Source organism: Tachypleus tridentatus, chromosome 2 (genome assembly GCF_004210375.1).
Source record: "Tachypleus tridentatus isolate NWPU-2018 chromosome 2, ASM421037v1, whole genome shotgun sequence".
NCBI lineage: Eukaryota > Metazoa > Arthropoda > Merostomata > Xiphosura > Limulidae > Tachypleus > Tachypleus tridentatus.
Window position 1 is genome coordinate 88,031,039 of NC_134826.1, and position 15,128 is coordinate 88,046,166.

The 15,128-nt window shown below is 35.3% G+C and overlaps 1 protein-coding gene across 1 annotated transcript in view; it reads left to right on the top strand.

Annotated features, from left to right (window-relative positions):
• LOC143244434 (glutamate receptor ionotropic, NMDA 2B-like) overlaps positions 1-15,128 on the top strand; it is a 135,882-nt gene that overhangs the window by 111,577 nt on the left and 9,177 nt on the right. Inside the window, exons 10-13 of the mRNA XM_076489081.1 lie at positions 1,294-1,477; positions 3,321-3,446; positions 6,728-6,948; positions 12,395-12,555. Of these exons, the coding sequence (XP_076345196.1) occupies positions 1,294-1,477; positions 3,321-3,446; positions 6,728-6,948; positions 12,395-12,555 (692 nt within the window). The remainder of the gene's footprint in view (positions 1-1,293; positions 1,478-3,320; positions 3,447-6,727; positions 6,949-12,394; positions 12,556-15,128) is intronic.

Below are 15,128 nucleotides of genomic sequence, written 5' to 3' on the forward strand. Positions count from 1 at the left end.
AGCACGAAAATCAATAACGATCGATAACCGAAGTGGGGTAGGATGGGAGCTGTATAATTATGTGTTCGAATCTTGTCGCAGGAAGCTATCTTATGTCACATATGGTAATTGAAACGTTTCTAAATATGTGGGTAAATGTGACGATTCTTTAAGTTGATATTTTGTTGTAACTTTAGAATGAGGCGAAGTACCCCCCACACACAGAACACCAGGGAAGTGTAAGGGGGATGCAAGAGCACTGGCCTTTCTAATAACTCTACGAATGGAGAGGGCGTTATCATTTAGATGAGTGTATTTCTATACCTGTGGTATATATTCCTATGTTGATATGGTTTATATATATGTGTATGTGTGTTTGATACACCCAGTAGAGAACAAATTTTAGCCCCTTTTCAGGCACCTGGTGAAGCCTGATACAGACAGGCATACTATATGTTGCTGAGAACCACCCATCACCAGTGGCACAGCAGAATATCTGAGATCTTATAAAGGTAGAAACCGGGTTTCGATATCCACGGCGGGGTATTACGTAGCTTCTTGCTTAACAACAAACAAACGAATAAAATACATTCAATATGTCCTTTAAAGCGGAGGATATGATGAAAGGAAAATCATACACTGTTATTGAATTGTGTTTATATTATCTGTCACCTTGAAATAAGGAAACGACATGTAAGTTATAGATTAGTAATCTTTACAGTAATAATATTATGGACTTTAAAAAGGACATTGGTCTCTTCTGGAAGCCAGAGATCGTCACCAATGTAAGATCCTTTTTTAAAAAAAATATTCTCTCGCATGTATTGAGTAAAAGCAGAAAAAATAAACGTTATTAGAACCAGTCACTTTGAACTATAAGTAAGCTTGACCTCTGGATAAGTGTTAGACGAGAACAGAACACAGATAACCCATTGTGGTGCTTCGTGCTAGAATACAAACAAACAAATTATTCAAAACCTTTGATTTCGCTCAGGAAGTGTAACAAACAATGTCTGCTCGTAGTTTTAAAACCTGGATTCTGAACGTAAACGAAACTTAGATATTCAGTTCAAAAACTGAAACTAAACGCCCTTACATTAAATTATTTGTTCAGCTTCTCGTATTGAAATACAATTATATCTACTACACGTTTTTCTTTCGTTGTGCTTCAATGTTACAATACGGTTGTCTTGAGGTTTTCTAGCGCTAAATTTCGAGATTCGATCCTTTAGGTGTTTTGTTTAATTCATATAACAATCCACTTGTTAATATGAATGTCCATATACGATCATCTCATGATCTCATCGTCTTTAGAATGGCATGTGGAATGGATTGATAGCTGAGATTGTAGAAAATCGAGCAGATGTCGTCGTGACTAGTTTCAAGATCAACTCGGAGCGTCAAACAGCGCTCGACTTCACTGTTCCGTTCCTGGAGACTGGCATTACCATAGTCGTTACTAAACGAACCGGAATCATTTCTCCCAAAGCCTTCCTAGGTAATAAATTGTGAGAAAACGTTGATTTAAAAACTAACTTTAACTCTCCATGTTTACTTTATTTCTTTGCGTGTATGTTTTTTTTGTTTGTTTAGGATTTCAAAGTTTTTATTGATAGAGCGGCACTTGTCCATGTCGTCTGTTTTTCCATTGTTTATTTTCTGTTTTGTTATAACTAATTCTAAATAATATGAGAAACTATATTACTGTATTTCTCTTTATCGACGGTTGATATAGATGCATCGCTTTTTTCTACAATTTGTTTTCTTAATTTCTCTTGTTAAGAATAACGTGCATTTTTAACTTCTTAAAAATTAGTTCTGATATACCTTTTTTTCCTTAATTATTTGGCCGAATAACATCTTTTTAACGACCAATATTCTGACGCTTATTTTGTAGCCATGGCATAACGGCTCCGAATTTGTTTAGTGTTGTTTTGTTTTCCCAAGTACAAACATTTAGCTCACAGCTCCGTCATCTCTTGACCGATTTGAGATCTAATTACAGTTTTGGACTCAGGAGATTAAACTATTGATGTATTTGGCCACATCCAAGATCTCATGGACTGACTTACTTTAATCCATTTTGTTTTAACACATGCAGAAGACAATCATCAAACAAGTGGCTTCTTTATTGTTAAGTGCTTCGCTATGTCTCCTACCAAAACTTAATAAAACCTATTTTTTAAAATAAATAGCAAATAGTTCATCAATGCTATTTTATAACCATCCGCGATCGTGTTTTTCACTTTTCCCTACTCAGAGGTTGAGTCCCTTATATCCAAATGACTTTGAAACGGTCGAATCTTTTAAAAATAGTCTTGAAGTGTAACATAAAGCTATTATGTCAAAAGCATACCACTACTCCCTGATAGCTTTACATAAGCCATCTAGCGTACGAGAACAATGTTTTCCCAGCATTCGTTTCAATAATCTAATCATACAGCAATCCATATGCTTGAACGGTGTATCGTTTTTATGGAATAACAATGAATATCCGTTTTATTCTCCAGCTGCTTCAGATATGCAAGAGTTCAATAGTTATATCATGAAAGCAATTTATATACATGACTTATGTTGCTTTTTCAGACAGATATTGTTGTTGGTTATGTCGCGTTCAGATACCTGTAAAAAACTGAACAGCTTTTGCCACTGACCGTTCTGTTCTGTTACAAGATGTCACACTTTGCTTACTACCGCTGCGGTACGACTTTGTTACAGATCATTTTCTAGATGATACTGGTACCCCAGAATGATCCATATTCGTTAGTTTTTTAAATTCTTTAAAAACAAGAAATAATTCCGTCTTGGAAATTCTAAGTCCCCGATATGAATATAGCTTTACGACCTAAATATATTAATTTTTTTTGTCGGAAAGAACTCTCACACACCTATTCTCAAAAATGATCAATTTCCGGTGACGTCACACTACCTACACAGTGGTAAATAATTTTAGAGTTTACTTCTGATACATGCCTTTACACCGCTACGTTATATTGGCTATGGTTGTCACGTAACTTGGTGGTTTGCATATTTAAATTCGTTTTAATATTACAAACTCAATTTACTGGACTCGTAAGTCCATTGTTGTTTCTCAACAGATACGAGAATAAATTATGATAGCCAGTTTAGCCGAGTCTCTTATCTCGTTACGTACTGTGTAGACATGTTCATTTCTAGAGGCTGTTCTAACCCGTGGCAGGTAAACAGATAACTTAATATATACCATTTTGCTATGACGTGCTTTTAGCCATGTTACTTATGGCGGAAGTTCAGTTTTACATCACTATTTCTTGTACTTTGATAGGTTTTGTCACATAATAGTCACTTCTTTCTTCTATCAGAACCGTTCGACACAGTATCTTGGCTATTAATTCTAGTAATCAGTATTCAAGTGGCTGCCTTCTCCATCTTTCTCTTCGAATGGCTAAGTCCTTTTGGATATGACATGAAAGTCACGCCTCAAAGAGGTAAGTTCCTGCTTTAAACACCTAACATATCTGTCTTAATTCAACGAAATCACAGTTTTTGATATCTAATCGTATGACTGCTTGATATAATTATTTTGAAAAAAAAAAGGACAGACAGTAAAGAATTTTTTTTTCTTTCTAATGTGTGTGTTTTCTAACTCCAAAGCCACATGGGGCTATCTGCTGAGCCCTTTGAGGGAAATCGAACCCTGATTTTAGCGTTTTAAGTTCGTAGACTTACCGCTATACAAGCGGGGGGTTCTTTCTAGTGTAATTTACTGTCAAAATGTATAACTCTTTCCAGTATATACAGAATTTTATGAAAAGTCAACAGTGTGTTAATAACTCAGTAATAATGAAACATCTTCTAACTCAAGAACATATTATTAACTCCCTCCGAGTTCATACTAAAACATCTCCTAACTCAAGAACATATTATTAATTCCTGAGTTAATATTAAAACATCTCCTAACTCAAGAACATATAATTAACTCCCGAGTTAACTCTAAAGCATCTCCTAACTCAAGAACATATAATTAACTCCCGACCCAATACTGAAACGTCTATTATTAAGATTTGCATATGACTGAGTTGGTAAGTTTTAAGCTAAACTGAAACTATAAATGTGTGACTCATGTAAAGATCCGTTAACAAGAATTATTCTAATAGTATATTAATCAATAATCTTATGAATTATTTAATTCAAATATCAACGATTTTTAGCGTCAGCGCTTGACGATGTTTACTTTAGTGTTATACGTGGTTTAAGTTTAGATATTTTCCTTTAATATTACGTGTGTAATTTTTATATAAGGTATTAATCTTTGTAATAACAAAGTAGTTGTTTTGAATCACACGCTAGTTAAATCAAAGGTTCCAGATTTTCCGAACAACTTTCGTGTGTATTCTGATCCGTACAAATATTCTGTAAGTGATAACGAGCAGTTGTTTAATGGTAAGAATATAAAACAAGACGATCAGTTAGAATTAATGCAGGTAGCTAAGAAGTAGGAACATTTATTTAAGAAACACATACGTGGCTGTGTCTTAACAGGACGTGGTCTAGCGACTAAGAGTGTCACTCTGCAGATCAGAGAGTCTTAAGTTCGTGGTTATTCAGTAGAGGTCGTGCCACACTTCCAGTTTTAAGTGTGTTATATAGATAAACGTGACAATAAATATTCTATTCGGTCCAAAAACCTCTGAAAGCCCTTGTGGTTGTAGATGTTTCTGACTTGGCGACTTCTCTCTGGACAGATGTTCAAAAATGATGAAGGGCTGTACTTGAATCCAGAGGGATTATATGGGCTTTAGACTCACGTGGGCATAAGATGCTGTTCTGGTAAAAAAATTGACAACCTATATTTTCAGAGTTTTCGAAACATCTGGAACCCTAGGTAATATGTACCTCGAAAGTCCTTGCTTAGTTTAATAAGACCTTACCTGGACGTTGGATTAGCAGACGTCGTCTCCAAGGATGGGCTCCCAAGATCTACGAACTTGACTCCTATGGATTTCCTTTTCTGGAGACAGCTCAAGGCACGTGTGTACAAAGTGAACATCAGAGAATGAATTCGCGACGAGTACCGGACCATTGAAAATCACACAAATGCAATTCGCAATGTTCGAATTATAAGAACAGCGTATGGCATACATTCAGTAAAAGTCATTGAAGTACCTATGGTATGGGACCAGACTTCTTGGACAGTCTATAGAATAGAAAAACCAGACCAAGACAGAAATCGTAGTTCTGACTCAAAACAAAAACAATTCGTAATGGTCAAATATGAAAACTCAAATAATACGTAATGGTTGAATACGAAAACTTTCAAACAATACGTAATGGTTGAAATCTACCTATTTTCTTAACAATCGACCTCACACTATGAGAGAAATGTCGTTTAGCGATCAAAAAGTGGTATTGGAGGCACAACATTCATTCCTTTATTACTATGAATGATAGTTTCACCAATAGTATTCAAGGCTTATCACCACAGCTTGGGTCAACACACCAAAGAAATACGGTTAGGCCTCTCATAATGATAGTGCTTACATAACATTTATGGGAATATTGAGTCCTTTTAATATGTCATTCTTTTTCTTATACAAGTCCCTGTTTAAGGACAAGGTAGCTGTTTTCAAACATAAATACAACTTGTTCTTTCTCACGTGACTTAGTTTATGTGTTCAAAAACTAATTAATGACAAAAACTCATTGAATTTTTCTATTTTTTTCTTTATACGTTTTGAGGACTTTTTTCTCCATAAAAACGTTTTATTTTTCTTAAATACTTTAGTGTAAAACTACACAAGGACTATCTTGGCTGCATTCGCCGCGGATATCGAACCGCCAATCTTACCCCTGTCCTGAACCACTTGTATTAAAATAATGGTGTTTTTATTTTTGGACAAGGTTTTCGTTGCTTATCCTTTAACAGTTGAATCTAACCTTGATTCTCCCACCTTTATCCTGTAAGTGGCTTAATGATGCCGTTGTTGTTAACGGATTTGTTCTTTTTAACTTGTTTTCTATCCCCGGCACGGCCAGGTGGTTAAGGCACTCGAGTCGTAATCTGAGGGTTGCAGGTTCGAATCTTCGTCATACCAAATATGCTCGCTCTTTCAGCCGTGGGGGCGTTATAATGTGACGGTCGATTCCACTGTTAGTTGGTAAAAGCGTAGCCCAAGAGTTGGAGGTGGGTGGTTATGACTAATTGCCTTCCCTCTAGTCTTACACAGCTAAATTAGGGACGGCTAGCATAAGTAACGCTCGTGTAGCTTTGCGCGAAATTAAAAACAAACCAAACCAAAACTTGTTTTCTCCTAAAAGTATATAGACTGTTTTTTCTGCTCTTCAACGACCCACGCTTCTGCTCATTGAGCTTGTTTGTTTTAGGTTTGCTTATTTAAATTTTGCCAGAAAAAACAAACAAACATAGGTAGCTACAGTATATGATGTTCTCGTTTCAACTTCCACTCTTTCCTCACGTGTGACTAGAAATTGGACAATCCTTGATTTCCGATGAAGTTGATGAAAACATATGTTTCTCTTTCTTCTTCATAACAAGGTCGTTAGGTTTAATATCCTCTTACTATTAGTGTTGTATACCTTATTAGCTTGCCCTTTGACGTAAACATGACGTTCTCTTTCCTTTACCGAATATCTAACTTAGATAAGAAAAATCTTGATTAAAAAATGTTGTTTATTATCTACCGTTTACTAAATGTTGTTTATCATCTACCGTTTACTAAATGTTGTTTTTCTTGTTCTGGCTTTCTAGATCATAAGTTTTCTCTTTTCCGCACCTATTGGCTGGTTTGGGCAATTTTGTTTGGTGCCAGCGTCAATGTCGACTGTCCACGAGGATATACGGCGCGTTTCATGTCCAACATCTGGGCCACGTTTGCTGTGGTGTTCCTTGCCATTTACACCGCGAACCTTGCGGCTTTCATGATAACGAGAGAGGAGTTCTACGATTTGAGTGGCATTGAAGACGACCGGGTAAGATCTTGAAGTTTATGCTAAGTTGTTACTGAAAACGACTACTTAAGCCTTTGACTTACGTATAATTGAAAAATCGAAAATCAAATAAGACTTGATTTTTCTTTCAAGTTAACGGGTGTCATTGAAAATGGTCAGGTAAGAGTAGATAGAAGATTAATTCTATCAAACTTTGAGAACGATCAGGTGTATATGTAAATATTAAAGCTAAGTAGATATATACGTTTCGTAATTTAGTTATTTTCCAAGCATAATACAAAGAGCACTGAATGAAAGTGTGCCATTTAAAATAAGCACCGTTAAGAAATGAGTGCTTTAGAAGAAAAAAAATACTTACTGAATGACGTCAACAAAACCTCTACAATTAACGTAAATATACTACTCTCAAGTACCAACCTTGAAGTCCAACTTAACTTTGAATACTTTTTCGAATATAAATACCCTAACATTTATTTCAACTACTGTCCATACTCTCCAATAGAAAACACACATCTATAACAACACAAAATGCCCATCATGAACCTTGAAATTACTGTGTAATGTCTTTCACTAAAACACAGTAGAAAGCACGTATCCTTGACTTAAACGTTTATCTCTATATTTATTTCAACAGAAAACACCTCTCTGATGGGTGCTTCCTGTATTTGAGATGGAAACAGGCTTGGGTTAGATGGCATGCTTTAATGAAAGGTGTGCTTGTGTTAGATGGCATGCTTTAATGAAAGGTATGTTTGTGTTAGATAGTATGATTTAATAAAAGGTATGTTTCCGTTAGGTGGTATGATTTAATGAAAGGTATGTTTCTGTTAAATAGTGTATATTTTAATGAAAGGTATGTTTCTGTTAGATAGTGTGATTTAATTAAATGTTCTTTTTGTTTTTCCTGGAAATAATACTGTTTTTTTTTGTTTTTTGTTTACACATTGACGGACAAGTGTTACATGCATGATGCTCAGCAAATAAACTTATGCAGTCACGTGACTGGAAGGTCAGGTACAATGTTCGAAGTACACAATCTAGATCAATGATTGATCAGATGAGGCTGTTTCCGAACTTAGCTGAATACTGAAACAGTCTGCACAGTTGGTGTATTTTTCCTACTCTATGTGTCAGGAGCAGTCGTGGGTCACGTTTGTGATTTTCATTTTTCTTTAATAATTAGAAAAAGTAACACAGAAGATGTTTGATATTTCCATTTTGACAGAAACAGAAAGTATGTATGAAAGAGTAAACATTTTTTTTTTTTTTTCTATGTTGGTATCTAACGTGAGCTAACACTTCTTGTATTCCGAAACATTTTTATGGCACTTAGCTGTTACATTGAAGACGTTTGGCAGTAAACAGAATTAGGTAGCTCTGTAAAACCTAAGTTAATTTCTTGTTATAAAGGCAGGAAGTCTGTGTTAAATGCCACAATTAAGTCAAATGGTTTTTGATTAAAATACGTCATTTTATGCTTTCTCGGTTGGAGAAGAGTTATGTGTGCTATAGAAAACAAAAAAATAATAAAAATAAAATACCAGTACGTAATAAGTCGAATATTTTATCGAATAAACTGCCTGATAATTTAATAAAATATATAAACTAATTAACGTGTGTGACATAACATCCGTTAAAATATCTTAATGCTCCTTAATTAAGGTATTACAGAATAAAGATTAAAGCCAGTTTCAGAATACAGCCAGTTGTCGTGGAACTCGTAAAATTACAAAGTAGTGACGTCAGTTAACATATACTTTGATTGGACAATATCAATAGTTCATTGACGTTTGACGATAGTGCAAGCAGCGCGAGAATCGAAGTTTAACCCCCTACTGATTAATCTACAGTTTTTTTTTTCATATTCCTGAAAATTTATTCAAAATTCTTAATAAAAGGGAAAGAATGTACCTTAACACCAATTCAGTTATCACTAATCAAATATTTAGTTTATTAAAATTTAAATTAGATTTTAAGATAATACATTTTTTAAAATATGTGAAGTGAATATAGTAACGCCATCTCCTATGTATACAAAAAGTATAAAAAGTGTTTATATTATTTTCTTGACAGGGTAATGCGAATTTTAATGAGTTTAAAAACAGAATTCTAATTTTTCTTTAGCCTTATTTAATCAAACATTTGATTTACGTGGCATACACACCAGTTTAAGAGTTAAAGTTTTGACATATTATCTCCACACCCTACTGTAAATAATGTGGAATTGGTTTCCAGTTTGCTTAATTCAAAACATTTAGACAGTAAATGTTTATTGCCATATTCAATTTTAAGGTCTCCGTAGTTATTGCGTTGACGAAAGAAATTAGAGAGGTGCCCGAAAAGTAATTATTTTCCCTTCTTGCGAAAATGGTATTAAGTAACCCACTGTATGTTCTATAGGTGATATACGTCAATCCGATAGAAATCTTGCAAATGATAGCTATGAAGCTTTCCTCTTTACACATATAAGGAATTTTCAGACAATGCTTTTAAAGTTCATAAAATTTATTATTCTAAAAGTACACAAAACGTTGTTGTGTTCTTTTTAAATCACGAATAGTTTCGGACATCAGGTATCACTCTTAACTAACAACAATAGAATAGCAAGAGCTGGTGGAGTATTCTTCACGGCTGAATCCAATTCAAATAACTGGTTACAACAAACGATAGTGTTGTTGTTTTTTCCTGTTTTCGAAAGAGTAACCGTATCACAGTCTAGTTAAAACATGTTATAAAGCATGTTAGTAGACCAGCATAGTTATGGTCTTCATCTCAGTTAATGTGTAGGAAATCTACACAAAAGTGATGGCACCTTGACAGCTGACAGGTTCTTGCGCGTAATGATATTTCCTTCAGGACGAAGATTCAATCTCCAGCAAGACAGTGATCCCAAGGATGCAGAGAGCGTGGTAAAAGACATCTGGACGGAAACGACAGGCAAGTGGAAGATTCACAATCCTGGACTGGATGTTATTAAGGTTATACGATTATATAAACTGAGAATGTTTAGTGACAAACAAATGACTTGACTGGAATGTGAGAAGTAATACAAAATATAGCGAATAATACTGATCAATATATAGTGCATAGAAACAAAGTCTATCTCTCTGTTTGTATCATGTGCACAGTACCAACGCAGTGTACAACTTATTACGTTTCGTTTTGTATTTTCTGCAATAATGTACTGTACTAATGACAAATTGATCATACAGTTACAGCTAGTCCTATAAGTACATCACTTGTGCGATTCTGTAATTATTTCAGATACTGTAGCTAAAATATCGAACGTTCAATGATATTGATTTAAAAGAAACTCATAACAAATGACCTTGGGTTCAAGTGGATAAGCTCCCCAGTGGCACAACAGTATGTCTGTGGACTTATTACCAGAAAGCGGGTTTCAATGCCCGAGGTGGGCAGAGCACAGATAACCCTTCATGTAGCTTTGTGCTTAACTGTAAAATAACAAGCAAACAAATCGAATGGAAAATAAACATATAGACAAAATAGATTCCGACTTTAAAAAGCTGAAAGGCAAACAGAAGTTACTTTTAACCCCCTGCTAGTACAGTGGAAAGTCTACGGATTTACAACGCTAAAATCATGAGTTTGATTCCTCTCGGTGGGCTCAGCAGATAGCCCGATGTGGCTTTGCTATAAGAAAACACACAAACTACTTTTATCATGAAGGGCAGAAATAGATAGATTGGAAAGACCAGAGAGAAAGAATAAATGGTTTTAGAATAAACAAAAAATACGATTTGTAGTATAAGGTTTTTATCGAACATGACCAATATTTGGTTCAACAAAATGAAATATTATAATTCCTTTTTGAATGTTCATGTTTATGGTAATATCTAGAAATTGCACATATGTTTTACTCAAGCCTTTTACTTGCGGAAAATAAAATTATGTTTGTTACGCACTCTAAGTTGATTGTTTAGCACCCCTGATTGAATTTCGCCATCCAAAAAAGTGCGTAGCCGATTGTGTTGATTTGTGCTTAATTTCAATCAATCAATTCAGAGGTCCCAAAGATTTCGATATTCTAATTGTTCGTAAACACGCAATACCATATAATCTAAAATAAATCTTAGATCCATAGTTACGAAACAACAACAGATTTATACGAACACAAGTTTTGACACTTTCACGTGTCCTCTAAAGTCCATATGACTTGATGGTTAGGGGGCTCAATTTACGATTTTTGGGTTGCGAGCTCGAATCCAGTATGCAGTCATACTTGTTTGACGCGGTGAGAACGTTGTAATGTAACGTTCAATCCCATTTGTTGTTGGTAAAATAGTAGCACAGTTGTTAACGGAGGGTAGTGTTAAATATCTGCCGTCCCTCTGGTTTATTACTACAAAAGTAGAGATGGCTAAAGCAAATAGCCTTCATATAGTTTTATCCAAAGGTCCAAAAGCAAACAAATTCTTCAATCCAACATTTGTTATTTTAACTAAAATATCGAAACTTGGATCCATTTTGTGGATCGCGTTATTTCATATTTCGAAAAGCTTAGTACGTACAAGCCAAGTCCCACACTTCATAAACGTAGTCGAAACATTCACCTCTAGTAACTTAAAGTTTAGGCTAAATCGCAAACTTTTCCAGTGGGTATGACGATGATCTGATCAAAGCCTGGATGTTAGGACTTTGTACCACCATCACAGAAGACAGATCGAAGTAGGCGTATTAGTGATCTAATCTGGACTTGATAAAAGATAGTTTCGAGTTCTCGCATCCATCAAGCTACAATTAATGGAAGTTTGTTTTCTACATAGTCATTAATGCTAGACTTCCTAGCCAAGCAAACTTCTCTAATATGTGACGAAATGCCTACTAATGCTTCCTAAGCCAGTACCATAATTATGTATCATATATATGGAAGACTTCAAAGGTTTGACTTTAATGAGCTGCCTATTCAGATCGTGACAACATTTCGACCTTTACAGCCAAATCTCACTGTGTCCACACTACCAACAATATGCTATAAACAACAGTCCTTTGTGTAACTTTGCACAAAGTTCTGAAAGGAAAAAACGGCGAGTGGAATATCTTCTTTCTTAACATTTATTGATTGTGTATTACGTCTTGCTTACCTGTTCTCCAATCCAACCCCTCCCCAAGTTGACCTAAAATCATAGGTTTAATAATACAGCAGGATTTTGGCTACAATAAGTCACGCATACGCACACATATAAAAAAATGCCAAATATTGGCATAAAAATTACCACAACTACTATTAACTTACGATCAAAAACACATATAAAATTACAAACATACAAGCTACCATAGTGATCACAAAACTGGTAAAATCAAAGCTTTCACATGGAGGAAACCTCTTACAACATGTCCATCCGTTCATTTTATTATTAGTATTAATTGTAACGTGTTTTACTCTTATTCCAGTTATAATGTACATCTAACAATATTGTATCTTCCTTTTTTCTATCATTCTTAGCTTGAGTATCCGTTTGAGAAACATCCGCCGTTCCGTTACGGTACAGTTCCTCTAGGAAATACTTGGACTGTGATGAAGGACCGTAAGCCTAGGATATTTCACTACATGAAACGTTTCAATCGTTCTTCACCGATAGATGGCATCAAAGCAGTAAAAAGCGGGTAAGATTGGAACATTCGAATTTCAAGATAAATAAGAATTTAAAATTGTCTTGTTCGCTGATATCCAGATCCTCACAGGTCGCCATTAGTTCAGAATGTATTTGACTGTTAGCGTCAAAATTAAATACTATTATTTGACCATCTTGTCGAAATTTTAAAGTTCCTCAAATTGAACCTCTTGCAAAATTTTGAGATTTTTTACGTTTATCATATTATTTTTACTTCGCTAATGTTACTGGCTTAATGTTCGTAGTTGGTAATTTATTGATCAGTTCATCTACGATTTGTAAATTCTGGTTAATTTATATTTTCTCTTAAGTTAGATAAGATAAAAACAATAAGTTGGTCATAGTGCGATCCTTATAGCCTCATTTTTCAGTTGTTGTGTATTGAGGGCTTACTTTATAGTGTAAACTTTAAAAACGTATTAAATATACTTGTGCTCAGGTATAGCACAACAAATGTTGCAAATTTTATAAGACAACAAACCAACAGAAAATTTAATGTTACATTATGTATTTTTTTATTCTGTTGGAATATTTGAACAATGACTTTTTTTTGGTGGGGGGATATGAAAAAGGTAATTAGTAAGTCATGTCGTCACACTATATACCTGACACTGAACGATACGGCAAGACAAATTAAATAAACTTATGTATCATAATCATTGAAGCGAAGTGTCGGTCAGTGAGTCAGTAGATCACGTTCAGCTTCTCTTAATTTCGTAAGTTCCACTTTTTCTCCTATAACACTTCCTCCATTCCCATTGGTTGAATTTAACTACTAACATTGATATGAAAAGCTCCTACATTTTGGGCCATTTTCTGCTATATAAAAACCTATCAAGGATGCAGTTTTTATACAAAAGGTTTATTTAACAACGTGTGAAATTAATTTGTTGTTTGTTGTGAACAGAAGATATTGAACGATGATCCAGTATTTACAAGATATGTTGTTTTAATAAAACTGTAGCAATCATTCAATTTAATGTCACAATAAAACAAATGCAATCAATGTATGCTGGGACAAGAATCAATGCTGAGACACTCTTTGTGTAAGGCCTGGCTTGGCCAGATGGTTAAGGCACTCGATTCGTAATATGAGGGTCACAGCTTCAAGTCCCCGTCGCACCAAACATGCTCGCCCTTTCAGCCGTGGGGCATTATAATGTTACGGTCAATCCCACTATTCGTTGGTAAAAGAGTAGCCCAAGAGTTAGCGATGGGTGGTGATGACTAGCTGCCTTCCCTCTAGCCTTACACTGCTAAATTAGGGACGGCTAGCGCAGGTAGCCCTCGTGTAGCTTTGCGCGAAATTCAAAACAAACAAACAGTCTTTGGGTAAAGTACGTATTGCTAATGACATGTTTTGGTTTCCTGAACCTAGAAAGACCTTTGCCATCCGTCAACACACACAAGAAAAACAAAGTTGTAAATACATATGGGAGGGTTTGAGTCTGGTGGACGTTGGTTACCCGTCATTTGTAACAGGTTTTTGTACCAGTCTAATACAAAACTTATGACTCACCATGAGTTTCTAAGTAGTTGTGCACTAACTGCTCACCTCGTTCGTTCGTTTGTAATTAAGGACAAAGCTACACAATGGACAACCTGTGCCCTGCCTACCACGGATACCGAAACTCAGTTTCTATCGGTGTATATTAGCAGAGATATCGCTGTACCACTGAGGACCACCTCGTTCGAATCACAAGTGTTGTAGTGAAACCTCCGATCTAAGATACGTACGTACAACAATGAAGCTGTGATCAACTCGTTTGGATTTGTTCTCTCAAAAACCTATAAGAAAGCATACAAGGATAAGAATATTAATTAACATAGCACAAATGAGCACAGGCTCAATCAGTGTTGCTTATTAAGGTTGTGAACACAGACAGCTATCGATAACCCGAGACTGGAGTGCCATCTGGTTATAATCTGGATAGCCTCGCAGACACACTGTCTGCAGTAATTAATTTATCAGTATTCTGATATATGTTTGGGAAGAAGATTTTGTTATGTAGACGTGAGGTTTTGTGTGATGTCATAGTTCTCACCAGTTAGAAACTGTAAATTCTTATATAATACTTGTTTGTTTATTTGTTTTTGAATTTCGCGCAAAGCTACACAAGAGCTATCTGCGTTAGTCGTCCCTAATTTAACAGTGTAAGACTAGAGGTAAGGCGGCTAGTCATTGCTACCCACCACCAACTCTTGGGCTACTCTTTTATCAACGAATAGTAGAATTGATCAATACTTTATAACGCCCTCCGCGGTTGAAAGGACGAGCAAGTTTGACGTGACGGAAATTCGAACCCTCGACCTAGCCACCTCCATATGAGGCCTATATATAATAGTGATATATTCCTTGCAGTATATATATGATGTTTCCTCCTAATGCTCGAAGTGGGCACAGCACAGATAGCCCATTGTGTAGCTTTGTGCTTATCACAATACATACAACTAAACAATATATATATACTTTTCGAAAAAAGAAACGCAAAAGGCAAAATTTGAGACAAATTGTTAACATGTTTATTTCGGGTAGTTCTGTATAACATGTGTGAAACTTTGCAC